We start from the raw sequence: 27,877 nt of genomic DNA on the forward strand, positions 1-27,877 counted from the left end.
GGTCCACACAAAATCCTGCATATGAATGTTTATGGCAGCTTTATTCATAAACTGCCAAAACTTGGAAGCAAGCAAGATGTCCTTCAATAGGTAACTGGATAAACAAACTGGTACATCCATATAACAGAGCATTATTCAGTGATAAAAAGAAATGAGCTATCAAGCCATGAAAAGACATGGAGGAACCTTACATTGCTAAGTGAAAGAAGCAACTGCAGTAAAACCTTGGATGGCGAGTAACTTGTTCTGCGAGTGTTCCGTAGAATGAACAAACATTTCTAATAAATTTTAACTTGATAAATGAGCAACGTCTTGCAATACGAGTAGTATGTGACGCCAAACATCACATGATCACAACTGAGCCAATGGTTCTTCTCTCTCTCTTGCTGCAGGATTGTGGGTGATCGTCTCCCATGCTGGGGTGCTCGGTCTCAGGCCATGGTGTTTGGCAGAAATCAGTGATTTTTCAGAACGTTGGAAGGTACCCACAACTGGCACTAGTGTATTTTTTGTCACTTCAAAGCACCTATGGACAGTCCTTTGCTTTTCCATACAAGAGTAAGCTTAGGAATGCGTTGCTTCGTTCTATGTCAGTCTACTTGCAGATACAGACCCTTTCCTCTGCTGCTTTGTTGCCAATTACACTAAATACAGTATATGACAAGAGTTTAATATTGTACCATAGTCAACATCCGTGTAAGTGTATACAATGGCCCCCATGCAGAAAAAGGTTGAAAAGAAAGGCAGTTAGAAGGAGGAGATGATTACGGTGGAATTTAAGAAGGAAATCATCAAGAAGTATGGACAAGGTATGCTAGTGGCCGAAACTGGAAGATTTTATAAGAAGTCTATGTTGACCATTTGCACAATATTAAAGAAGAAAGAAGAAACAAGGGGGCTAGATGCAGCTAAAGGAGTCACGAGAATATCAAAGCAACAGCCACGTATTCTGGAAGATGTAAAAAAGTTGCTTCTGGTTTGGATAAGCGAGAAGCAACTAGCAGGTGACACTGTGACAGAGAACTTTATCTGCGAGAAGGCAAAGGCCTTGTACACCGACCGCGTAAGTAAACTGCCAGGTACGGCAACAGGGAATGAAGAAGGCTTCAAGGCAAGTAGGGGATGGTTTGATAACGTTAAGAGGAGAAGTGGCATCCATAGAGTTGTGAGGCATGGAGAAGCTGCGAGCCCGGACGCTAAGGAAGCTGAGGCACTTGCTACCGAGTTCCAGAAGCTCATGGTTTCCGAGTGTTACCTGCCAGAGCAATCTTTTAACTGCAATGAGACAGGACTTTTATGGAAAAAGATGCCAAAAAGGACCTACATTACAGAAGAGAATGCAATGCCCCGTCACAAGCGCATGAAAGACCGTCTCATCCTCTTGTTTTGTGCTAATGCAAGTGGAGATTTCAAAGTCAAGCCCCTGCTCATGTATCATTCTGAGAATCCACGAGCCTTCAAGAAATGCAAGGTGCAAAAGAGCCACTTAAACATTATGTTGAGGTCCAACAGCAAGGCTTGGGTCACGCGTATCTTGTTCGTTGAGAGGATCAACAAGGTCTTTGGTCCTGCAGTGAAGAAATACCTTTTAGAAAAGAATCTGCCACTCAAAGCCTTGCTGGTGATGGATAATGCTCCTGCTCATCCTTCAGGCTTTGAGGACGACTTACTGGAGGAATTTGAGTTCACTAAGGTCAAGTTCCTTCCTCCCAACACCACTCCAATCCTCCAGCCCATGGATCAGCAGGTCATTTTGAACTTTAAAAAGCTTTACACCAAAGCACTATTTCAGCGATGCTTCGAGGTGACTGAAGGAACAAACCTTACCCTCCGAGTTTTGGAAAAATCATTTACACATCGTGAACTGCCTCAAGATCATCGATAAAGCCTGGGATGGGATCACCAAGAGAACCCTCAATTCTGCTTGGAGAAGTCTATGGCCTGACTGCGTTCTTAGATATGGCTTAGAGGGGCTTGCTCATGAACAGGAGCCGCCAGTTGTCGATGAAATTGTGTCCTTGGACAAGACCATGGGACTGGCGGTGAATGAGGACGACATTCAAGAGCTGGTGGAGGCACATGGCCAGGAGCTGACCACTGACGACCTGATGGATCTGTATCGAGCAACAGCAAGAGGTTACGGAGGAGATCTCGTCTGCAGAGGAGGAGGAGAAAAAGGCGCAGGAATCCCTCACATCAGATGAGATTAGGGAGATGTGTAAAATGTGGGAAACAGTGCAAAATTTTGTAGAAAAGCACCACCTGAATAAGGCTGTAGCAGTGCAAGTGATGAATCTGTTTAACAACAATGCAATGTCACATTTCCGCAAAATCCTCAAAAGGAGGCAGAAGCAAGTGTCATTGGATAGGTTCCTTGTTAAAGTTGCACGAAAAGAAGATTCCATTGAGCCAATAGATAGCAGTTATCCTATTAGTGAACGTCGTCCTACACAATAACCCTCCTCTCTTGTCTCCCTCACACCAGCCACGAAGGTTTGAAAAGGTTAACTGCAGGTTAATTTGTTTATTTTTCTTTATATTTTGCATTTTCTTTATTATTTTGTATTATATTACTGTATTGTAATCATTTTTATATGAATCTTTTTGGGTTGTAGAACGAATCATCTGAGTTTCCATTATTTTTTATGGGGAAATTCGCTTTGATATACAAGAGCTTTGGATTACAGGCATGTTTCTGGAACGAATTATGCTCGTAAACCAAGGTTTTACTGTCTATGACATTCTAGAAAAGATAAAACTACACACAATAAAAAGATCAGTGGTTGCCAGGGGTTTAGGGGGAAGGAAGGGTGACTAGGTGGAGCACAGGGGATTTTCAGGGCAGTGAAACTATTGCACATGATACTGTAATGGTGGGTATATGACGTTACAAATTTACCAAAATCCATAGAACTGTACAAAGAATGAACTCTAATATAAACACAGGACTTTAATAATAAAGTATCAATATTGGCTCAGCAATGAAATGAAATGTAAAAGAATAGAAACTGTAAGAAATAAAAAGTAAAAAAATGAAGCAGGCAAAATCAAGTTCATATCCCCCAAAATATTTTCTGAATAACTTGAGAATCTCATGAATAAGCTGAATGATGATTAAGATAAGCCCATGTGATTTTATGCAAAAGGAAAGACTGCTGAGAAGAAACAGCACACTTCCTCATGGAATTTAATGGGTAATTTTTAAAAAATTAATGTATTAGATATGAGAACTGAACTAAGTAGGTTAAAAAACAGCTTAAGTCTTACTCTTACATTTCGATACTGAATTTAAAGCAAACTTAAAAGCAAAAGGTCTCAAGAGACTACAGTCAACAGAATTATTTACGCACTATAACCTTAAAAAAGTTAACTCCTCTGCCGTGAGTCCACAGTGGCCTTATTAATTCATTCCTACTCTTCCCTGGTCATAGAAAGACAAATCCCAGCAGGTTACAATTAGATAATAAACCACCAACTCTAGGTATGTCTTTCGAGATTCAGTATAAACTGGTTTTCAGAGCTTTTCCTGACCACACTAAGACAGATGGCTGTTTCCTTTGCTATGCCCAAAACACAGTACTTCATACATGCTACTATAAAATACACCAACTAGTATATTTATATATTTTTTCCCATACAAGACTGAGTTCCAGAGGTCAAAGGCCATCTTATTCACGTTTGTATCCTTAATGCCAAGGAACCTGCCAGGCACAAAGCAAGCATGGAATATTTGTTGAATGGATGATTCCCTTTTCTGTGTTCTCTTCTACATTCCATTTGCTAAATATTCCCTAAGCCTTCATCCTAGGCCTCATCATAATTAATTGTCTCACCATATGTGATGACTTTCTCACTTTCCAAACAGATAGCTGGTTCCTATAGCTTTCTCTCCTGACTGTATTCTTTCTTTACTTTCGGTCTTGTATTCCCAAAAGCTCTCAGGACATCTCCACCTTCACATCCCAATACTGTCTCAAATTGCAGTCCAAACCTCAACCTACTTTTTTATCATCCTTTCAAACCTTTTCCCTTTCAAATCTGCTTCTCCCCCAGTGTTTACAATTTCCACGAATGTCACCAGTACATTCCTGGTCACGCCCTACACTTGTGATTTGATCCTTTCTTTTGAATTCTCCATATCCAGAATATTGCAAGGTCCTGTAGTTTCTACCTTCCATACCCACTTTCATTACCATTATTCTAATTCAGGCACTTACCCCTGTCACCTGGACCACTATATGTCTCCTAACTGATCTCCCTGCCTGCAGTCTTCTCTTCCTATAAGAATCACCCAATTAATTCAAAATGTACACTCATGACCTCCATTTCCAGAGATTCTAACTGAACAGATTCAGAGAAGTGCCTGGAATCTTCCTTTTCAATCAGCACTACAGGGGAGTCTAATGGTCCAGGCCTCACATTTTGATAAACACATCTCCAAAGACTGCTGCCTGATTTTTAGGCTTTCTAAGTAAAATAAATATTCATTTATTCTACAAATACTTACTGAATACTCACTACGTATGCCATTAGGTATCCAATAACATATAAGAAAATCTTTGCCCATTACCTACATCTCCTTTCATACGTGCATTTTCTAATACCATGAGTTTCTTCTTTCATAGCACTCATCACAGGATAACTGTTTATGTAAGTCTCCTTCACTAGAAGCTAAAGGAGAGCAACAGAGCATACTTCCCAGAAGCAGAGAAAAGTCAAGATCTGAAAAATGAGTGTCAGTTAGCTGGGCAGAGGTAACAATGTGTATAGAGCCACAGAGCATGGGGGTTTCAAAAAGAAATTCAGTATGAATGAATGGTAAACTGAGGGTGGGTGGGAAGGGAATTACAGCAAGATGAAGCAAGAGTTAATGAGAGAACAGATTATTAAGGACCTTGTAAATCATATTAAGGAGTCTGGATTTTATCATGAGGGCAAAGGGAGGTAATCAAAGGTTTGAAGCAGGAAGTAGCATGATTAAATTTGCATGTGATTTCTCTGCTCAACAACCTATCAAATAAATTCAATTTCTTTAGCCTGGCATTCAATGCCTGCCTCTAAGCTGCTTTTTTAAGCCTCAGGTTGTCTATCGGTCCCTCTCAGACATGCAACGCTGTGAACAGTCTGAATTACTTGGTATTAACGTCACAAACTACACATTCTTCCTCATGTTTTCCCCTCTGCCTAGAACATGCTCACACTACTCCATCTTCAAATTTCTCAATCTCATCTGTTCTTCAAGGTTTAATTCAATTGAATAATTCCCTAACTGCCCTCAATACTATTTATGCTTGCTTTCTTCTCAACTCTCATTATACTTTTTTACTTTTCTTTTGGCATGTACCACATTCAACCTTAAGCTGTACTTAAATCTGTGTACTGTTAATTCCTCTTACTAGAGAGTAATACGCAGAGAAAGAAAAAGTATGTTGCTTAAATCAAGTAGGTAATAAATATCTGAATGCATATATAATCTTATTATATGATAAGCTGTAAACATCTGGTACATAGACCAGAGAAAGTGCTACCAAATCAAAAGACATTTATAGCAATTGTTAAAAAGAATCTCTGTCCTCTGTGATAGCCTGCAGAAATACAGTTTAGTTTAACATCAAAACAAACCCTAGGTTTTCTTGGATAGGAAAGATGTAATTTAGCAAACCTCAGTGGGCAGGATATATTAGTCAAAGGAAGGAGGAAACAGAACATTTATCCTACATTATTGTATTTAATCCAAACCGAGGTAATATTTTCATCATTTCCACTTTTCAGGTGGGGAAAGTGTGGCCAGAGAGGTTGATCTGACCAACATGGCATAGTTAACAGAGCTGGAGTTTTTAAACACAGGTTGGTCTGAATTACTAGTTCATGTTTTTTCTAGTCATATTACTTACCTGAATCTAATCTGAATTTATCTAATTCTTTTAAAGGAGACTGGTACAGTGGTAGAGTTAGACCTTGCTCTTTGAATATTATTGGAGTTGAAGCCAACTGATGATAAGGTCTTCTTTGTGGTGTTTTAAATGGGTTTGTTTCATAACTGCTGATTTTATATTCTGACTCTTCCAAAGGTTCAGAATTATAGGGTGGAGCTTCTGAAGAAAGTTCTTCAAACCAATTAAGGCTTATTGGTCCTAAATCTGTAAGAAAAATAAAAATCCCATCTGGGTTTTAATCAGCGACACAATAAAATCCATGAGCCAGTAAAGATTATAATAAGGAAAAGGATGCTTGACATTCTGACTGTAGATTACTTCTAAGGCACACTAATTAAATGAGATCATTGAACCTACAGTAAGGTATAACAGAAGTTTACAAAAGTTACAAGGAGATTATTAGCTATATTAGCTCTTCTAAAGTTTTCTTTTATGTTCACAACTCAGAAACAAAAATCATCCATAATAAGAGTGCATTCCACAGATACAATTCAAATAATTATTAATACTACATAAGTGGCTGTGACAAATCTATAGGTCCAAGAGACACGTAGACTCACAAATCAAATGGAATAGATTCTCTGTTAAAGAGAAAGACAAAATTTCTCCCATGATCTATCCTTAAAGTAGTGGTTCTCAAAGTGTGGTCTGTGGATCACTTGTGGGGGAGGTCCCCAAGACTCTTTCAAAAGGTCCATCAGGTCAAAACTATTTTCATAATATTAGGCATCGTTTGCCTTTTTCCCAATGTTGACACTGACACCACTGGTGGGTAAAACTGATGACAGCTTTGCCTGAGTCGGGCAGTGGCCACAAACTGTACTAGGAGTTACTGTACTTTTCATCACCATGTCCTTGTAAAACTAAAACAAAAAGCAAGCTTTACTTAAAGTGTCCTTAATGAGGCAGCAAAAGTTAGTTTATTAAAGCCTAATCCTTGAGCACATCTTTTTAATATTCTCTGTGACAAAATGGAAAGCATGCATAAAGCATTTCTGCATACTGAAGTACAATAGTTGTCTAGAAAAAGCACTCACGTGATGAGCTTTGAGCTGAACTAGTACTTCTCATGAAAAGCCTTTTTTACTAGAAAGAACAACTAAGTTATTCTGAATTGGGTTATTTGGTAGACATTTTCTTGAAAATGAATGAAGTGAGCCTGTTACTGCAGGGAAAACAACAGTTTGTTGCCAATGATAAAATGTGAGCTTTCAAATGAGAATCAGAATTTTGTTAAACTCTATCAGCCTCTGTGAGCTTGACATCTTCCCAATCTCAAAAGACTTTTCTGATGAGATCACTCAAGTAACAAATGACATTTTTTAATAATGTCTAATGCAATGTGTCCATATATGGAATATCTGTGTAATTGAGATCAATATTTTTCAAAATAATCCATGCATGTTACAACATGGATAAAAGATTTACTCAAGGTGCAAGACAGACTGAATTTAATGTAACAAGAGTATGAAAAATTCATTACATGGTTTCAGATTCCACATTGCAACTTTAAAGAAACTATGGCTTAAGTTTTGGTGTAGTATCAAAGAAAAAAACCCACAATTAACTGAGGACTATTAAAATACTTCTTTTTCTAACTACATTGCTGTGTGAAGTTGGGTTGTCTTCACATACCTCTACGAAAACAACATATTGTAACAGATTAAATACAGAAATGAGTATGAGAACCCAGCTATCTTCTATTGAGCCAGATATTAGAGAGAACTGCAAAATTTTAAAATAATGTCACTTTTCTCACAGTTTTCTTGGAAAATGTAGTTATTTTTCATAAACATGTTATTTATGTTAATATGCAATGGGTTTATTTTTGTTATAAAGTAAATTAATAAATTTTTTTAAAGTTCTTAGTTTTAATTTCTAATATGGTAACCTACATAGACAAAAGTTCTTGGTCCTCAATCATTTTAAGAGTGTAAGGAGAATGCAGACCAAAAAGTTTGACAACTTCTGCTATAATGTTACCGGTGCTTCTGATTTGCTAGAAGTTCTCTGATTTAAAAACAATTCTACTAATCAAGGGGCCAGTCTCCTCTTTATCCACTACAGGTGCTACACTTATCATTTGGTTAACTGTAAATGATTATTTTTCCTAGCTGATTTATGACTTTATAAAGCATAGTTCACGGTGTAAACAAAAACATGAAGTACTGGATTCTTTTCAGCAAGCATGCATAATTACATATTTTCCTGAAAACATTTTCCTCAACGTAAGCGATCAATTTACATAATATCTGTCAATACCTGCTTTGTCGCATCGCGTCTTAAAAACTTCAAAAAAAGTTGGCCTCTGTCTGCATCCAATCGGCATTTTTATCTACAATATCACTCCAACGTTTGGTGAGTGAGTCTGCAAGAGAGAACACCCAAATACACTTCACAGTCCTTGCTGAGTGACTCTGAGGTAAAACCGGAAGCGGGTAAACCTGCTTCGGTCCCACTTTGGGACAAACAGTCGAACTCACCGCGATGAAGAGAGCATTCTACCTTTGTGCCGTCCAATAAAGCAGCCACTGGCCACATTCAGCATTTGAAATGTGGCAAGATCTGACTCAAGAACAGAATTTTTAACATTATCTAATCTTCATGAAATTACCTAGTCACGTGTGGCTCGTGGCTGCTCAGTTAGCGAGGCCTATTGGATAAACACCATTAGACAACTCCCAATCAGCAAATCTTGGTTACCACTGGCAATCACCCAGGGACTAAGGGGGGGGGCAGATACAGAGTGCCACAGGGTTTAAAACATTTTCCCAAATAGCAATACTCCGTGAAAGTAACTCCATCGTGATTCCAATTAAGGAAAGTTCGGGTATAGGATCTCTGGGACAAGCGGCGCCCAATGCTGGGCAATGGAGTCCCCCCGGCAAGAGGCGGGGCTCGAACCTCCGGCCCGAGGAGCCGGTCCCTTCTCCCCGTCGGCGCGGGGCGGGCAGGGACCAGCGGGGGCAGGAGGCTCGGCTCCCACCCGAGCACCGGAGACGCTCCCCGCCGCCTGAGACCGCGGAAGGCTGGCCCGTCTCCACCCCTGCCAACACTGACCGCCTTCACAGGTACAGCTCTTTTGGGTCAGAGCAGGCTGACAAAACCCGCGCCGGCACTTAGATCAGAAACCGGACCCCTCAGGCTCCTCTTCGCGGCGACCCACCGCCCCAGACGACACCCAGGGCTCGGAGCCCCAGCAGCCCCGCCTCCGTTCGCTAGGTTTCAGACTCTGGCGCCAAAAGCCGGCTCTCGGGATACGTCACGCGATGACGCCATTACGCGGCACGCAGCGTGCGCGCCACCCGGAAGTCAGGCCCTGGCGGGGCCGCCGCGGCCGCCAGCTGTGGGCCAAGCCAGTCGGTGATCATCTGCTTGACAGTCAGTGCTGAGCTGCTAAAGAGGGAGCTGGGGCGCTCGTTCTCTTCTCCCGAGCCTTCAGAGTACCATGCCTCGCTGCTTGGAGGGACCACGCCCTGTGTATACTCCCCCGCCTCCTCCCTCTTCTCTCCGCTCCATGTCATGTTTGGGTGGTTACCCTCGGTTGCGGCCTGGGGTCTGTGAAAAGTCTTTATTTCTGTCCAAAGAATGGGGTCCCTCAACGTGGGCAGGCGTTAGAAAACCCCAGAGTGGTCCGTGGGTGTGGATAACTCTCTGCCCAGCTGACTGCTCCGTATAGAGTGGAAGAGGCTGAGATTTGAAACCAGAGGACGTTGGTCCTAGTCCGCGTGTTGCTCTTAGGCAGCAGGATTTCAAAACCTCTAGAGCCTGTTTCCCTGCTTGAAAAATTGTGAAACCCACCTCAAGTCTTCTGCCCTGTTAGGTACTTCCTTCTGCAGGCTTCCGGTAGCGTCCTTGACATCCCTAGGGTACCAAGCACCTGTTTTGTGCCTGATTTCCCCTGCAGACTGCCCTGGAAGCACTCCAGTCATTTACAGGGTCTGTGATATGCCTAGCACAAGGCTTAATTCAGGTCTATTGTAGGACTTGAAAGCCTTCAGCTGGATTCTGGAGGTGAGACTGACTCATGGGCCTTGCTGCTTCCTGAAGGCTCTTGAGCAGTAAACAGTGGAAGCAACCTTGGATTTAAAAAAGAGTGGCCTCTACTTGGTACCTGAGGTGTTTCATCGTGATAGTTTGATCATAATCCTTTGCTGTAGTAGGAAGCCTTAGCAATACAGATAGATACCAAAGCTTATGATCATCTAGGTCCAAATAGCAAAGAAACACAGGCCTGTGATCCTTATCCAATAACAGCTACCACTTAATGAACATGTATGGGTTATTCTGCTTTGTGCTTTATAAGCAATATCACGTTTAATCTTATAATAATCTTATAAATTTGTTAGTATTGTCAGATGGGGAAACAATCATCTAGTTAAGTAAGTTGCTGGGTAAACAAGGCCCAAGTTTCAGTTCAACTCTGTGTGATATCAGATATTTAACTATCCTGTGATTGTCTGTATTTAACCTCTAAATGAGAAGAATTTGCTTCTTTCCCCCTTTTTTTGGGGGGGGGGTCCTCACTAGAGTGGACTAATGAGAACTGTTGGCTTGTCATAATATATTTTTTCACTGCATACACAGCTCCCCCTCCCCCCATAACTTTATGCTCCTTGCTTTTGTGGTACCAGGTTTTTAACATTCATTAGCTCTGCCGTAATATACTTCCTTCCGTATACTCACCCTTCTAGTGCGGCAGCTCAAATAATTTACTGCTTGTATTCGATGTACAGTATCTTTTAAAACAGGATCTCTAAAATGGTAAGTGACTATGGGAATAGTGAATTAATGCATTGCTAATTAAAGCATGTGTGTGAATAAGAAGGTAAATGAAAAACAGCTCTGAAAAAAAGATTCGGGCTTAGTGAATTGAAGAGCCAGAGAAAAGCAATTAGGGATGAGGCAGCAATTAGACCTCCATAGGTAGGGAGATTGCCTTACCTCCTCCAATTAAGGTAATAGGCAGCAGCAACCATCACAATCTGAAATAAATGAAGAACCTGAACCAACTTGATCTGGAGAAAGGGGGCGGATGAGGGTGGAAGGCAAACCGAGGACACAAACAGACTGCCCCAGGATATTGCACTGCTTCTGGGTTCAGGGTGGACGGATGGAGCGCTTCGTCCGTGTTCCCTACAGCTTGTACCCAGGCTATGGGAACACAATGCCTTTGAGCCAGCCTGGACTCTCTGAACACATACAGCCTGACTGGAGGCAAAACAACGGTCCCCCCGCTTTCCTGGCAAGGCCGGGGCTGCTTGTGCCTTCCAACGCCTCCGACTACTGCGTGGGCCCTTACAAGAGGGCCCAGCTTAAGGCCATTCTCTCCCAGATGAACCCCAGCTTGAGCCTGCGACTGTGCAAGGCCAACACCAAGGAGGTTGGCGTGCAGGTGAGCCCACGGGTGGACAAGTCCGTGCAGTGCTCGCTGGGGCCTCGCACCTTGCACAGCCGCTCCCCCTGGGGCACCACAGGCCACAAGGTACCCGTGTCAGCCTGGGGAGTCTATTCACCAGTGATGGGCCGTAGGGGCCTGGTGCGGCTGCGGAAGGATGGGGACGGCAAGGAGAGGGGGGCGCTTTCGGGTCCTCCAGAGGCCAGCTTGCAGCAGCTGCCACCACCAACACCACCAAGGTCGGAAGAGGGCCAGCGGGAGGAACTCCAGCAGCGAGAGGAGTTGGGGGAGGAAGATACCTCGAGTCCACGGGAAAGGAAGAGCAAACAAGCCCAAGGAGACGCCAGCGAGCCGCTCCAGAAGCCCAACTTCCAGGTGAGCTTTCTCTCTCCTAGCCTCAGCCCTCTCTTTCCTTTTTTTCAGTTTCTGGCGCATTGAGAGGAGAACTTTCTCTGGCTTCCTCCCTTTATTTGACGATGGAGAGAAAGTTCCGAAGACATGTATTTTACATACCCTATGTGCGGTTTTGTTTTTAACTGTTGGTAAAATGCCAACTTTAAGCCTGTGAAAACCCAAAGCTTGGGAACCATAGCTATTGGAGATGAGACAAAGAAGGGTTTCAGGTTTGTGAAATATGTGATCAGATTTTCGTTTTGTGCAGATGGTGCTAATGGCCTTGGGGAAAATAGATTGGAAAAGCCTGAGAGCAGCTAGAAGCGTCCCAGAGTAATCAATCCTTGAGAGCTGAGTTCATGTAGTGACCTTGAGAGCTGAATTCATGTAGTGACCTTGAGAGTAGCTATGAATGAGGTTAAGGAAGCTTCTTGTTTTTTCTTATACAAAGCCACAGGATAGAGGATCTGTCTTTTATCCCCCCCCACTCAAAGATAGTAAAGGACTTTTCCTCCTTATTTGCAGTTTTTAGAACCAAAATATGGCTATTTTCACTGTAAAGATTGTAAGACCAGATGGGAGAGTGCTTATGTGTGGTGCATTTCTGGAACTAATAAGGTAAGTAAAAGTGAACGGGACATGGGAGAAGAATGGGGCGGGCACAGATGTTAAATAGATGAAGAATATGTTTCCTAATGGAGCTTGAGTATTATGCTGTCTCAGTGCCAGGCACGTAATAGGTGCTCAGTAAATGTTTGGATTAAACTGAAATTGGGCCGTCCACAAGAGCTCTTGAGCTCCTGAACCATATCCTGGTGTTGTATTTGGTTTGGTAGTTGCGTTGGACAAAATGTCAGGTTATTTAGCTGAACTCGTAACTCTTGTATACTTTGGGACTTGCTATAATCAATTTTTTAGTTGGTGTATTGTATCAGGTTTGGGCCTTAGCTCTAGAAAATTTCCACTGTCTGTCCACAAGGTGGGGCAATGAGAGAAATACTTGATTGTAAAGGTTAACCTTGAGATACTGGCTTGTTTAGGCTCCCTGGCTTAATTTGAATTAGTTATCAACATATTAAGGTTGGGAAAGAGTCCACATTCTGCATTTCCAGATTTCCCTGAACAATCAAACTCTGGTCATTAAACACTGTGGTTTCATTGTGAGAGCAGTCCGCTGAGGCTGAGCAGCTTCTGTTTCCTTTCACTGGGCTTGTGCACTTCATTTTGCTACAGTTGACATCTGGTCTCTCTCATTAACCTCTACAGGCATTTGAGTTTAGCCCCCTGGGATGTTGCATTTTAGAAACTGCTTTTCTGGCTTAAGGACTGTAGAGGGAGGGGGCAAGGAGGGCATGCTAAGAGCTGAATGCAAACTTGATTATTTTTTTTTTTTTACACTAGCCATTTACTAGACCCTGGAGGTGAATAGATTTTTAAACTGAACTAAAATTACTTTCCTTCTCTTACCAGAAGAGAAACAATGGATTTAATTCAAACACTTGTGACCCTAGGATACAGAGAAAAAGATATAGACTCATCCTGAAGAAATTTATTCTGATAGGAGTGACTCAGACAAAATTAGGTTTGGTGATACATGCATTGGCCCCCGTGGCATGGAAGTGGTACAGGATGATACAGGAGGGGGACATTAACCCTGTCAGAGCAAAGGCATCTTGATCTCCAGGCAGGATTTTAAAGGTTTATACATAGGAGTTCACCTAGTGAGGAAGGGAGAGAAAGTGCACAGGAAAATGCGCAAAGCCCAGAAACCACATGTGTTGGTGGGTAACTATAAGTAATTTGAATGTCAAGTAGATAAATACTGAAAAAAATGAAAAAGTACAGGCAAATAGACTGGGACAAAAGGAGAAGGTCAAGGGCTCTGCCTGCACAATGAAGAAAATTATAATCGCTACTTCTCACTGAAGATTTTTACTGTGGTATTTTATGTACATCATTGGGTACTTGTCAGAATTAACGAAAAAGGAAGTGGTATTGTCTCGATTTTATAGGTAAGGAAAATGAGGTTCAAAGAATAAGGAAAAGTGATTGATAGCACTAGAAGAGCTTAAGACCTCAGCGTAGAGGTTGGGCAAGAGCAAGCTACAAGGTGAAGGAATGGATTACTTAAATTAAGAACTGGGAGCCTAGTGTATGTGTAAACTTGTCTAAAAGACAATTTTCTCTTTAGGTTTATTTCAAACAACTCTGTTGCAAATGCCAAAAGAGTTATAACCCTTACCGAGTAGAAGCGATCCAATGCCAGGTAAGCAAATGGAATATTTCCGTTATGTCTATAATGTTTTCATTTGCAAGCATGAAGCTTCTGTGGCAAAATGCTAGACTTTGCTAGACTCAGATATTTGTATAAGAGTATTAGGTTTTCTATATGTTTGAATTTTTGTAATATTTTAGGAAAGAAAGCATAAATTCTAGTTTTTTTTCCTGGGGGAAGGGGGAAGATTTACTCTTAAGTTGCTTTATGTGGTATGTTTGTGTATGTGGTATGTGTATGTATGTGGTATGTGTGTTTTTCCTCAAACACACCGTGTATAGTTTAATAGATAACCTTTATTAAGCTTTTACTGTGTGTCAAACTTGGGGCCAAATGCTTTTCATTATCTCCTGTAATCTAACCTTTGAGGTAGGTGTTATTCCCATGATGCAGACCAGAAAGCTAAAGTCCAATAAGAAAATAACTTGCCTAAGGTTAGACTGATAATATTAGAACTGTGATCAGATTCCATGGTGTCTCCAAGGTCTAGGATGGCACAGAATTCAGTGAGCTCTTACCTAAAACAGCTTGCAGGAGATGTCTCTTTTAAGCTTTTCAGAAAAGTGTGACATAGTTGATTTTCATAATCAAGAATTTTTTTAACTTAAATCCTTCACTTCCTTAAAAATATTTTTTATATTACTTAGAAATAATTTAAAAAACTAGTCCAATAGTTATAAATGATTTAGATTTTCTAGTCTGACATTCTCATTTAGTCTGTTTGTTTACTATGATTACTTTGGATTTAAATATATTCTCTTACTACTTTTTCTTCTTGTGTTCACTTGAATTGATCTTTTAAAAACCACCTCCCAGTGTCTTGGCAGTTATTCATTCTTTAATGTTCTTCTTTAATGTTCATCTTACAGCATGACTCTTAAACAATTTATGTTGATAAGTCAGTCTTACCTCTCCTTGACAATGCAGTGACCTTAGAACACACTAATTCCTTATCACTTCATCCAAACTTCTTTGCTGCTATTGTTGTATGTTAATTTTAAACTTTGAGACATTTTTGTAGGCATAATTAATTTAGTTTAGCTACATATTTACCCTTTCTGTTGCTCATAGGTCTTTTTTGTGTCTGGAACCACATTTTAATATTTCCTGTAATGCAGGTCTGAAGCTGAAACATTTTATTTTGTCTGGATAACTTTTTTTTAAAGGATATTTTTGCTGAGTATAAAATTTTTAGGTTGGCAGTAGTTTTTCTTTCCCTTAAGGATATGACCTTCATTGTTTCTGTAAAGTCGGCTATTGGTCTTATTGCAGCTCCTTTGAAGTAATATATCTCACTTTTGTCACCTTAAGTCTGTTTGCTTTTAAGAGTTTTCTCTCTGCTTTGTTTTTCAGCAGTTGTACAATTCATGCCTAATTGTGGTTTCTTTGTATTTATCCTGCTTATAACTCATAGTGTTTCTTAAATCTGTAGCTTGAAGACTTTTATCACTTTTGGAAAATTATCAGCCATTATCTTTTAAAATATTACTTCTGCCTCCTTTCTTCTAATTACTCATATTAGATCTTTCACCATATCACTTATACCTTTTATGCTCTTTTCTGTATTTCCTGTGCATTTCTCTCTCCTTGCTTCAGTTTGGATATCAACTACTAAACTATCTTCCATTTCTCTAATTTTTCCTTTTGCTCTTTTCAGTCTGCTGTCAAACCTATCTATTCAGCTATAGATTTCAGTTACTGCATTTTTCAGTACTAGAATTTTTATGTCTTTTTAAGTAACGTCCAGTTCTCTGCTGGAAATATCAGTCTCATTTCACTGAACATATTAAGCATCATTTTCTTAAAAATCTGTACCAGGAAATTCCATTAACTTAATCCCCTATGGTTGTGTTGCTATTCTCTTCTCATTCCTTGGTTTTCAACTATGTTGTTCTGTCTCCTTACACTTGGTTACTTTTGAGGGCTATAAATTGTAAATGAAAAATTACAGTGATAATTCGAGGCTTAGGATAGTATCCTTTTTCACAGAAGACTTGGTTGCTTCTGTTGGGCAGTTGGGGACACTAGCAATTTCAGATTACTATTTTCCAGTGAGGGTTGAGCTGTTTTGAAGCCGGTCTTCAGCATCTGTGAAGGCTGGTCAATTTTTGGTTCATTCTTATTCTTAGAGTGTAGCCTTTCAGGGTCCTTCAGGGTCCCAGCACAAAACCTGAATTGTTTACCAGGGCTCTCCTATTTTGATGTATTTAAGGTTATCTCTCAGCCTCATCAAATTGTTAAGCTCATTTTCAGCTCCCTGTTGTCTTTCACCTCTTACAGAATTGCCTTTAGAGAGAAAATAGTCCCAAAATGTCAGGCTCATCTCTATTTCTGGGTTTCTTTCTCTGATAAACTGGTTCTTCTCCAGCGCCTTCAAGTAGTTCTTGTTTTTAATTATTCTCTGCTCAGCTTTTCTTGTTGTCGTAAGCAGGAGACTTTGTCAAAACTACCTAATCCACCATTGCTAAAATCAGAAACCTACCTTTTAGAGTAAATCCTGATTTTTTAAATTAAATTTAAAAAAAAAAATCGAGCCTTTTCTTCCTTATAAAGGTGATGCAAGAATTAAATGAATTTATATAAAGTGCTTGGTGCAGTACATAGAATGAACACCACGTGAGCATTGCTGTTAGAATTTTCTTAGGGTGATGCATACTCATCAGTAGAAGAGTGGGAGATGGAAGTTAGTACAACATTTCATAAATCATACCTGAGACTCTCATTTGGAAAATAAAGATGCCTATTTTCACAATATAAAAGGTAAAGCTTGATTATTTCTTTTTAGCTATGGACATACACAGAAAACAGAGCAGTGATTATAAATTTTCAAAGATTAGCAGGGTTGGGAATGTGGACCAGGGCAGTATACCAGTCTCCATGGGGTGTGATTTTTATTTATCAGAAGATAGAATGGAATCATGGTTAAAAACACTTCCAATTCCAGCAAAGATTAGGCATGTCTGGAAGGAAAACATTTAGCTTCCTCTAGAACATCCCTCCCTCCAGTGTGACAACCAAAAATATCTCCAGATATTGACAAATGTCTGCTGGTAGCTAAAATACTACTGGTTGAGAATCACTGCTCTAGCATTTTTTAAATGTTCCAGTCTAGGTAATCAAATCACTTAATACCCACTGCTCCTCATTCCCACATGGGTACAAATGTAAAAACCTACATAAAGAATAGACTCTACAAAACTCTGACTTTTAAACCTTTTCTCTTACATCTTCTGGATTGGCTCAGCAATATTCTCTTAAATATCATCTTTGATCATTCATCTTGAAAAATGCATGACACTTAGTGGGCTATGAGTGGTTTTGTACAACTTGGTCTTGGACTTCTCATAGGATTCAAAGGAGGATAAAGATAGGGATAGGAGTGGTGGGGAGAAGTATTTTCAGAGACCAAATTTGAAGAACTAATTTGATCATTTAGTGCCCAAACTGTTGCTTCTTTTCAAAAGACCTGTTCACAGTCTCGTTGTTCCTGTCCTCAAAAGAAAAGACACATCGATCTAAGGAGGCCTCATCGGCAGGAACTGTGTGGCCGCTGCAAAGACAAGAGATTCTCCTGTGGCAATATTTACAGCTTTAAATACATCATGTGACAGGCAGTATGCTTTGTACAGGACATCTGAACTCTTCTTGTAACTTATATTTCCTCTACTGCAACTTGGCTCTGACTGGTATTGGAAAATGGTTTAGGCTTTTGTACTTTTTGTAGGTTGTATGACAGTTATCAATGTGACTAGAATAAAATAAATGCATGTAAAATAGACCATGAAGGCACATTAATTGATGATCCTGGGGTAAAACATCAATAAAACATTGGGAAATGGTAGATCCTATCACTAATATGAACGGAACAATGAAGAGGAACAATAGTCATTCATTTGACAAACTTCTGTAAACTGGGTGTTCTAAGTGCTAGCAACAGAGACAATTAAGCATTTGCTATAATCATTATAGCAAATGCTTAAATAGCACTTAGTATATGCCAGGCATTGTTGTAACTCATCACAGCAGTCTTACTGTACTCCTTTTTAATAAATGAGGAGAGGGAGCCACAGGAAGATTATAGGGTAAAGCCAGAATTTGAACCTAGGTAGACTAGTACATTCTCCATGGCCTTAACTACTATATTTGTATTTTTTCTCAGATTCAGATGTGTTAAGTACGATGAAAGAAATGAGACTATACAAGAGTAACTCTTTTATATAAAGTTGTTGAAAAGAAGTGACATGAGAATTGAGACCTGCAGGATGAGGGGGAACATGGAGAGGAGAAGATGATTTTGATCCAGTAAAACAGAAAGAGCGAAGATCCTGGAGAGGGGGTAGGACGTGTACTTGGCATGTCTCAGGAACAAGAGCCCTAAGGCTCATGTCAGGCATAGGCTGGAGAAGACAGGGCTCAGATCGAGCATATGGCAGCCTATGAAAGGGTGTAAACAAGGCACTGACATCAGATTCTTACCATAAAAAACATACTGCTATGAGAGAGGACCAGGTAGAGTAGAAGGAGGGAGACCAGTTGGGAGGTTAATGAAAACATGAACAAAATGATGGCTTGGAAAAGAGTGGGTGACTGGAGATGGAGAGAAATACATCCACTCCAGATAATGTTTGAAAATGTAATGCACAGGATTAGAAGTGGGTGCTGGTGAAATAAATGATGAGTTTTAGATTTCTTTGAGCTGTGGGTTGTAGGGAACAGAGAGGTATAACAGGAACATATTCTGGACTCAAATTACCTAACTTCAAATCCTTGGTGTGATACTTGGAAGACACATGATTGTGGGCAAGTTATTTACATGCTGTCTTTCAATGACTCTTCTGTAAATGGGGACAATAATAGTAACTGTTCTTGGTGGTGGTGATGTGAGGACTAAAGCAGCTGATACATGCTAAGCACTTAGGTTATTATCTGTAACAGGTACTTAGTAAACTTAGCTGTCCTTTTTTGGTGGGGCTATATAATGAGATGGGAGAAGGCTTCTGTTTTCTTTTTTTCCTATTTTATAAATTTGTTTATTTATTTATTGGCTGCATTGGGTCTTCATTGCTGCACATGGGCTTTCTCTACTTGCGGTGAGGGCGGACTACTCTTCGTTGCAGTGCGCAGGCTTCTTATCACAGTGGCTTCTCTTGTGCGGAACACAGGCTCTAGGCTCTCAGGCTTCAGTAGTTGTGGCTCACGGGCTCTAGATTGCAGGCATAGTAGTTGTGGCGCACGGGCTCAGTTGCTCCGCGGCACGTGGGATCTTCCCGGACCAGGGCTTGAACCCTTGTCCCCTGTGTTGGCAGGCAGATTCTCAACCACTGCACCACCAGGGAAGTCCAAGGCTTCTGTTTTCAACATTAATTTTGAAATATTTAAGACTCCATCCAAATGCAGATATCATGTAGGCTGTTAGTTATATGAATCTGGAATTTAGGAGGAAGGTTGAAGCTAGAGGGAGGGATTTGGAAATTAAAAAATATATAGTACTGGGAATTCCTTGGTGGTCCAATGGTTAAGACTCTGCGCTTCCGCTGCAGGGGGCCTGGGTTTGATCCCTGGTTGGGGAACTAAGATCCTGCAAGCCAAGGAGCATGGCCAAAAAAAAATATATATGTATAAAATATATATATATTTAAATATATGTGTGTGCATGTGTGTGTATATGTGTGTGTGTGTGTATATATATATATATATATATATATATATATAATTTAAAACTGTGGACCTGGATGGCATAACCTAGTAGGAGTACAGCACAAGGCCACGGGGCACACCAACATTTAGAACAATGATTCTAAAACTTTAATGTCCCAAGAGTTACTGGGTGATCTTGTTTTTTTTCTTTTGTTTTAATAAAATGAGTAATTTAATTAGATTTCAACTATTAGTAATAACTCTTTATCCTGTGTTCCCTACCATAAGTTGACTCTGCTTTTAGCTTAACTTATCTTTTTCCCCCTCTGTATTGGGTTTTAAGTTAGAACTTGTATGGTAATTATTATGGCACTGCCAGTTCTACTGACCTATGCTGTGCTTTTCCCAAAGCCTCTGATTTTCAGCTTGTATCCAAATTGCTTTGTTTTTATTTTTATTTTTTATATTTAATTTTTTTAATTTTAATTTTATATTGGCATATAGTTGATTTACAATGTGTTAGTTTCAGGTGTATAGCAAAGTATCTCAGTTATACATATATCCATTCTTTTTCAGATTCTTTTTCCTTGTAGGTTATTACAGCATATTGAATAGAGTTCCCTGTGTTATACGGTAGGTCTTTGTTGATCATCTGTTTTATATATAGTAGTGTGTATATGTTAATTCCAAACTCCTAATTTATCCCTCCCTGCCACCTTTCCCCTTTGGTAACCATAAGTTTGTTTTTGAAGTCTGTGAGTCTGTTTTTGTTTTGTAAAGAAGTTCATTTGTATCATTTTTTTAGTTTCCACATATAAGTGATATCATATGATATTTCTCTTTCTCTGCCTGACTTACTTCACTTAGTATGATAATCTCCAGGTCTAGACATGTTGCTGCAAATGGCATTCTTTCTTTTTTTTTTTTTTTTATGGCTGAGTAACATTACATTGTATATATGTACCACATTTTCCTTATTCAGTCATCTGTTGATGGACATTTAGTTTGCTTCTGCATCTTGGCTATTGTAAATAGTGCTGCAGTGAACATTGGGATGCACGTATCTTTTAGAATTATGGTTTTCTCTGGGTGTATGCCCAGGAGTGGGATTGCTGGATCATATGGTAATTCTATTTTTACTTTTTTGAGATACCTCCATACTATTCTCCATAGTGGCTGTATCAATTTACATTCCCACCAACAGTGTAGGAAGGTTCCCTTTTCTTCACAACCTCTCCAGTATTCACTGTTTGTAGACTTTTTGATGATAGCCATTCTGGCTGGTATGAGGTGGTATCTCATTGTAGTTTTGATTTGCATTTCTCTAATTATTAGAGTTGTTGAGAATATTTTCATCTGCCTCTTGGCCATCTGTATGTCTTCTTTGGAGAAATGTCTATTTAGATCTTCTAACCATTTTTTAAAAAAATATTTCTAATCATTTTAATTTTTATTAGTTTCTGTAAAGAATATAGCATATAATTCAAAGCGTTTAAAGAAGGTAAACTAGAAACAATTTAATAGCCTCCATACTGATTCTAATTTACTTTTAGTCATGGTTTAGTCTAACTTTGGCTTTTTTTTTTTTTTTTGCTAAATATTTTCAACTTTTTAAATTTTTTATTTTATACTGGAGTATGGTTGATTAACAATGCTGTGTTAGTTTCAGGTGTACAACAAAGTGATTCAGTTATACATATACATGTATCCATTCTTTTTCAGATTCTTTTCCCAGTTAGGTTGTTACAGAATACTGAGCAGAGTTCCTTGTGCTATACAATAGGCCCTTGTTGGTTATCCATTTTAAGTATAGCAGTGTGTACATGTCGATCCCAAACTCCCTAACTATCCCTACCCCTCCTCCCCCCCACCACCTCCGGTAACCATAAGTTCTCATTCTCTAAGTCTATGAGTCTGTTTCTGTTTTGTAAATAAGTTCATTTGTATCATTTTTTTAAGATTCCACATATAAGTGATATCATATGATATTTTTCTTTCTCTGTCAGACTTATTTCACTTAGTATGACAATCTCTTGGTTCATCCATGTTGCTGCAAATGGCATTATTTCATTCTTTTTAATGGCTGAGTAATATTCCATTGTATATATGTACTACATCTTCTTTATCCATTGTTTCTGCATCTTGGCTACTGTAAGCAGCGCTGCAATGAACAATGGGGTGCATGTATCCTTTTGGACCATGTTTTTGTGTGGGTATATGCCCAGGAGTGGGATTGCAGAAGCATATGGTAGCTCTATTTTTACTTTCTTAAGGAGCCTCCATGCTGTTCTCCATAGTGGCTGTACCAATTTACTTTCCTACCAACAGTGTAGGAAGGTCCCCTTTTCTTCACACCCTCTCCAGCATTTACTGTTTGTAGACATTTTGCTGATAGCCATTCTGACTGGTGTGAGGTGATATCTCATTGTAGTTTTGATTTGCATTTCTGTTAAAATTGGCAATGTTGAACATCTTTTCATGTGCCTCTTGGCCATCTGTATGTCTTCTTTGGAGAAATGTCTGTTTAGGTCTTCAGCTAAGTTTTTGATTGGGTTGTTTGTTTTGTTATTAAGCTGCATGAGCTGTTTGTAAACTTTGGAGACTAATCCCTTGTTGGTCACATCATTTGCAAATATTTTCTCCCATTCTGTGGGTTGTCTTTTCATTTTGTTTATGGTTTCCACTGCTGTGCAAAGCTTTTGAGTTTAATTAGGTCCCATTTGTTTATTTTTGTTTTTATTTCCATTACTCTGGGAGATGGATCAAAAAAGATACTGTTTGCTGTGGTATATGTCAGAGAGTGCTCTGCCTGTGTTTTCCTCTAAGAGTTTCATAGTGACCAATCTTACATTTAGGTCTTCAATCTATTTTGAGTTTATTTTTGTGTATGGTGTTAGGGAGTGTTCTAATTTTTTTTTTTTTTACACGTAGCTGTCCAGTTTTCCCAGCACCATTTATTGAAGAGACTGTCTTTCCTCCATTGTATAGTCTTGTCTCCTTTGTTGTAGATCAATTGACCATAACTGTGTGGGTTTATTTCTGAGATTTTATCCTGTTCCATTGATCTATATTTATGTTTTTGTGCCAGTACCACACTCCTTTGATTACTGTAGCTTTATAGTGTAGTCTGAAGTGAGAGAGCCTGATTCCTCAAGCTTCGTTTTTCTTTCTCAAGATTGTTTTGGTTATTCAGGGTCTTTTGTGTCTCCATACAAATTTTAAGATTTTTCATTCTAGTTCTATGAAAAATGCCATTGGTCATTTGATAGGGACTGCATTGAATCTGTTGATTACCTTGGGTAGTATAGTTATTTTGATGATATTAATTCTTCCAATCCAAGAACATGGTATGTCTTCCCACCTGTTTGTGTCGTCTTCAATTTCTTTCATCAGTGTCTTATAGTTGTCAGAGTACAGGTCTTTCTCCTTCTTAGGTAGGTTTATTCTTAAGTATTTTATTCATTTTGATGCAATGGTAAATGGGATTGTTTCTTGAATTTCTCTGTCTGATCTTTCATTGTTAGTGTATAGAAATGCAAGAGATCTCTGTGTATTAATTTTGTAATCTGCAACTTTACCAAATTCATTCATGAGCTGTAGTAGTTTCCTGGTAGTGTCTTTAGGATTTTTTATGTATAGTTTCACATCATCTGTAAATAGTGACCGTTTTACTTCTTTTCCAATTTGGATTAGTTTTTATTTCTTTTTCTCCTCTGATTGCCATAGCTAGGACTTCCAAAACTGTGTTGAATGAAAGTGGCAAGAGTGGACATCCCTGTCTTGTTCCTGATCTTAGAGGAAATGTTTTTAGCTTTTCACTGTTGAATATGATGTTAGACGTAGGTTTGTCATATATGACCTTTATTATGTTGAGGTATGTTCCCTCTCTGCTCTCTTTCTGCAGAGTTTTTAATAATAAATGGTTGTTGGATTTTGTCAAAAGCTTTTTCTGCTTCTATTGAGATAATCATATGGTTTTTATTCTTCAGTTTGTTGATGTGGTGTATCACATTGATTTTGCGAATATTGAAAAATTCTTGCGTCCCTGGGATAAATCCCACTTGATCATGGTGTATGATTCTTTTAATGTACTTTTGGATTTGGATTGCTGGTATTTTGTGGAGGATTTTTGCATCTACGTTCATCAGTGATATTGGCCTGTAACTTTCTTTTTTTGTGGTATCTTTGTCTGGTTTTCGTATCAGGGTGATGGTGGTGTTGTAGAAGAGTTTGGGAATTTTCCTTCCTCTGCAATTTTTTGGAAAAAGTTTCAGAAGGATGGGTGTTAGCTCATCTCTAAATATTTGATAGAATTCACCTGTGAAGCCATTTGGTCCAGGACTTTTGTTTGTTGGGAGGTTTTTTTTTTTTAATCACAATTTCAATTTCAGTACTTGTGATTGGTCTGTTCATATTTTCCATTTCTTCCTAGTTCAGTCTTGGGAGATTGTTCCTTTTTCTCCCCCCAAGAGCTAACTAGTTTATTCTGTATCTTGAAAATAGTGAACCATCTTTTAAATGCTCAGAGAACTTTCTCAAAATCAGTCCACATAGTAGGCCTATAAAACCTCAAATATTCCACAAAGTAGAAAAGGATAGATAAACTACTGACTTAAAAAAAAAAGTCATAAATTAGGAAAATGAAAATCTTTCACTTGTAAATTTCAAAATCTACTGGCTTGAACAAACTCTCTGGTCAAGTAAGAAATTAAAATAAATTGCATAATATTCAGAATATTATTCAGAACACAATGTATATCAGAATCCATAGAACACATTTGAAAAAAATGCTTGGAGAAATTTTAGGATAAATATTTACATCAATTTTAAAAGAAATAATAATAAACGTTCAAACTAAGGAATTACAATAAGGAAAAGTAAACCAAAAAAACAGAAAAATTAGTAAAGATAAGAAATTATTACAAACAAAAAATAGAAGTAATAATAGGTTCATAAGTTGATTCTTAGGGAAAAACTAAAAAGCAATAAAAGCAAAATTACAAAAATAAAAAACGATTATTAGGAAATAAGGATTGTAAAAACTATTTTGCTCAACCCTATGCAAATAAATTTGAAAATCTAGCAAATCTAACCTCTGAAAACTGAGACCAGAAAAGACAGAAAATCTAAACAGAAAAATAAACATAGAAAAAAAAGAGACAATTGTTCAGATATTATATCACCCCAAAGTCCAAGGTATATGTGGCTTAAGATGTGAATTTTACTAAACTTTTAACAAAGTACAATAATACTGTTTATTTAAAATTTTCCAATTCTTTTCTTTAAAGAACTTTTATTGGTATAATTGACATACAATAAGCTGCATTTATTTAAAGTGTACAATTTGATATTTTTTTCTTATTAGTAATATATATATGGCAATCCCAATCTCCCAATTCATCCGACCCCAGACCCCTCGTCCCCCCCTTCTTTCCCCCCTTGGTGTCCATATGTTTCTGCCTTGAAAACCAGTTGATCTGTACCATTTTTCTAGATGCCGAATATGTGCGTTGCTATATGATATTTGTTTTTCTCTTTCTGACTCTCTTCACCCTGTATGACAGTCTCTAGGCCCATCCATGTCTCTACAAATGTCCCAGTTTCGTTCCTTTTTATGGCTGAATAATATTCCATTGTATATATGTACCACTTCTTCTTTATCCATTCATCTGATGATGGACATTTAGGTTGCTTTCATGACCTGGATATTGTAAATAATGCTGCAATGACCATTGGGGTGCATGTGTCTTTTTGAATTACAGTTTTCTCTGGGTATATGCCCAGGAGTGGGATTGCTGGGTCATATGGTTATTCTATTTTTAGTTTTTCAAGGAAGCTCCATACTGTTCTCCATAGTGGCTGTATCAATTTACATTCTTATGAGCAGTGCAAGAGAGTTCCCTTTTCTCCACAGCCTCTCTAGTGTTTGTTGTTTGTAGACTTTTTGGTGATGGCCATTCTGACCAGTGTAAGGTGATATCTCATTGTAGTTTTTAAAAAATATTTTAATTTTATTGGAGTATAGTTGATTTACAACGTTGTACCAGCCTCAGGTGTACAGAAAAGTGACCCAGTTATACATACACATATATTCATTGCTTCCCAGACTCCCCGCTTATATAGGTCATCGCAGAATACCAAGCAAAGTTCCCCATGCCATGCAGTAGGCCCCTGCTGGCCATCCAGCCTATACATAGTAACATATGTGTGTCCATTCCAAGGTCCTAACACATCCCTCCTGCCCCCAACACATCCCCCCCCCCCCCCCGCCCCCGGCCAACCACAAGTCTGTCCTCTACATCTGCAAGTCTGTTTCTGTTTTGTAAATAAGTTCATTTGTATCATGTTTTAAAAAATTAGATTCTACATATAAGTGATATCATATGATATTCGTCTTTCTCTTTATGACTTACTTCACTTAGATGATGATCTCTAAGTCCATCCATTGTTGCTGCAAATGGTGCTATTTCATTCTATTTTATGGCTGAGTAATATTCCATTGTATATATGTGCCACATATTCTTTTTTTTAATTATGGAGATTATATTCCTCCATATCTGTAGCCATTTAAAAATATTTTTTTATTTATTTAGTTGCACCAGGTCTTAGTTGTGGCAGGCAGGCTCCTTAGTTGTGGCATGTGAACTCTTAGTAGCTGCATGCATGTAGGATCTAGTTCCCTGACCAAGGATTGAACCTGGGCCCCCTGCTTTGGGAGTGTGGAGTCTTATCCACTGTGCCACCAGAGAAGTCCCCTGTACTTTATCCACTCTTCTGTAGATGGACATTTAGGTTGCTTCTATGTCTTGGCTGTTGTAAATAGTGCTGCAGTGAACACTGGGGTGCATGTACCTTTTAAAATTATGATTTACTCTGGATATATGCTCAGTAGTGGGACTGCTGGATCATATGGTAGTTTTATTTTTAATTTTTAAAGGAACCTCCATACTATTCTCCATAATGGTTGTACCAATTTACATTCCCACCAACAGTGTAGGAGGGTTCCCTTTTCTCCACATTCTCTCCAGAATTTACTGTTTATACTTTTTGATGATGGCTGTCCTGACTGGTGTGAGGAGATACCTCATTATAGTTTTGGTTTGCATTTCTCTGATAATTAGCGATGTTGAGCATCTTTTCCAGTGCTTTTTGGCCATCTGTATCTTTTCTTTGGAGAAATGTCTATTTAGATCTTTGGCCCATTTTAAAAAATTATTTTATTTTTATTTTTTGGCCGGGCCTTGCAGCATGCTTGATCTTAGTTCCCCAACTAGGTAGCAAACCTGTGCCCCCTGCAGTGTAAGTACAGAGTCTTAACCATTGCATGCCCAGGGAAGTCCCTTTGGCCCATTTTTTGATTGGATTGTTTTTTTCATAATGAACTGCACAAGCTCTTTGTATATTTTGGAAATTAATTCCTTGCTGGTTTGCTTCATTTGTGGTTTATTTTCTCCCATTCTCTGGGTTGTCTTTCCTTTTTTTTCAATGGTTTCCTTTGCTCTGCAAAAGCTTTTGAGTTTAACAGAGTCCTATTTGGTTATTTTATTTTCAGGCACAGCTTTATGGGGGCTCCTGCTGCAAAAGGGGGAGCGAGAGCAAACAACAGGTTCCCTTGCTTGCTTGCTCCTGGAGGGAGGGGTGAGCTTGTTTTTAATATGGGGTCAGCATAGGGGTGTGTTCAGGGTTCGGGCTGGAGGGGTGGCTTAGGTGTTTTGCCCATCCCTTAGGTGCTATTGCGTGCAGGGGCCATGCACAGTACCCTGCTTTTGCTCCATGCTCTTTGAAAGTGGCAGTTGGGTTTTTTGGTCTCTTTGTATCCTTTGTCCAGAATTTGCCCCAACTGCACATGCACACAGTTACTTTTAGTCCTGTACAGTTCTTTGTATTTTGTTGCTGGAGGAGAGGTGTGTCCAGGTGCAAGTATTGCAGCACTGCAGCAAGAGTCCCAGGTCCCAGCCTGTCTCATTCTCCACTGAGAGACTCTACACCTTTATTCTTTTTATTTTTTATATAAATTTAGTTATTTATTTTATTGGCTGTGTTGGGTTTTTTTTTTGCTGTGCGCGGGCTTTCTTTAGTTGCAGTAAGTGGGGGCTACTCTTTGTTGTGGTGCACGGGCTCCTCATTGCTGTGGCTTCTCTTGTTGCGGAGTATGGGCTCTAGGCATGTGGGCTTCAGTAGTTGCAGCATATGGGCTCAATAGTTGTGGCTCACAGTCTCTAAAGAGCAGGCTCAATA

At 39.1% G+C, this 27,877-nt stretch overlaps 2 protein-coding genes across 9 annotated transcripts in view; one reads left to right on the forward strand and one right to left on the reverse strand.

Moving 5' to 3' along the window:
• The window catches only part of BRCA2 (BRCA2 DNA repair associated), a 54,209-nt gene extending 45,058 nt beyond the window's left edge, over positions 1-9,151 (reverse strand). The window contains exons 1-3 of the mRNA XM_057707895.1: positions 8,997-9,151; positions 8,199-8,304; positions 5,895-6,140 (exon numbers count right to left, since the gene is read on the reverse strand). Of these exons, the coding sequence (XP_057563878.1) occupies positions 5,895-6,140; positions 8,199-8,265 (313 nt within the window). The 5' untranslated portion in view covers positions 8,266-8,304; positions 8,997-9,151. The remainder of the gene's footprint in view (positions 1-5,894; positions 6,141-8,198; positions 8,305-8,996) is intronic.
• Positions 8,910-27,877, forward strand: part of ZAR1L (zygote arrest 1 like) — a 75,060-nt gene continuing 56,092 nt past the window's right edge. For 2 of the 8 annotated variants that reach the window (XR_009049072.1, XM_057707908.1), the window contains exons 1-4: positions 8,910-11,709; positions 12,253-12,345; positions 13,919-13,993; positions 20,216-20,272. Coding sequence is in view for 7 of the 8 variants with exons in the window: in XM_057707908.1 (XP_057563891.1) it covers positions 10,972-11,709; positions 12,253-12,345; positions 13,919-13,993; positions 20,216-20,254 (945 nt within the window). In the remaining variant the exon portion in view is untranslated. Of the gene's footprint in view, positions 11,710-12,252; positions 12,346-13,918; positions 13,994-17,466; positions 17,830-18,161; positions 18,295-20,215; positions 20,273-27,877 lie in introns of those variants that run through there. The other 6 variants (XM_057707905.1, XM_057707903.1, XM_057707909.1 and 3 more) reach the window with 5 other exon arrangements.

Source organism: Hippopotamus amphibius, chromosome 14 (assembly GCF_030028045.1).
Source record: "Hippopotamus amphibius kiboko isolate mHipAmp2 chromosome 14, mHipAmp2.hap2, whole genome shotgun sequence".
NCBI lineage: Eukaryota > Metazoa > Chordata > Mammalia > Artiodactyla > Hippopotamidae > Hippopotamus > Hippopotamus amphibius.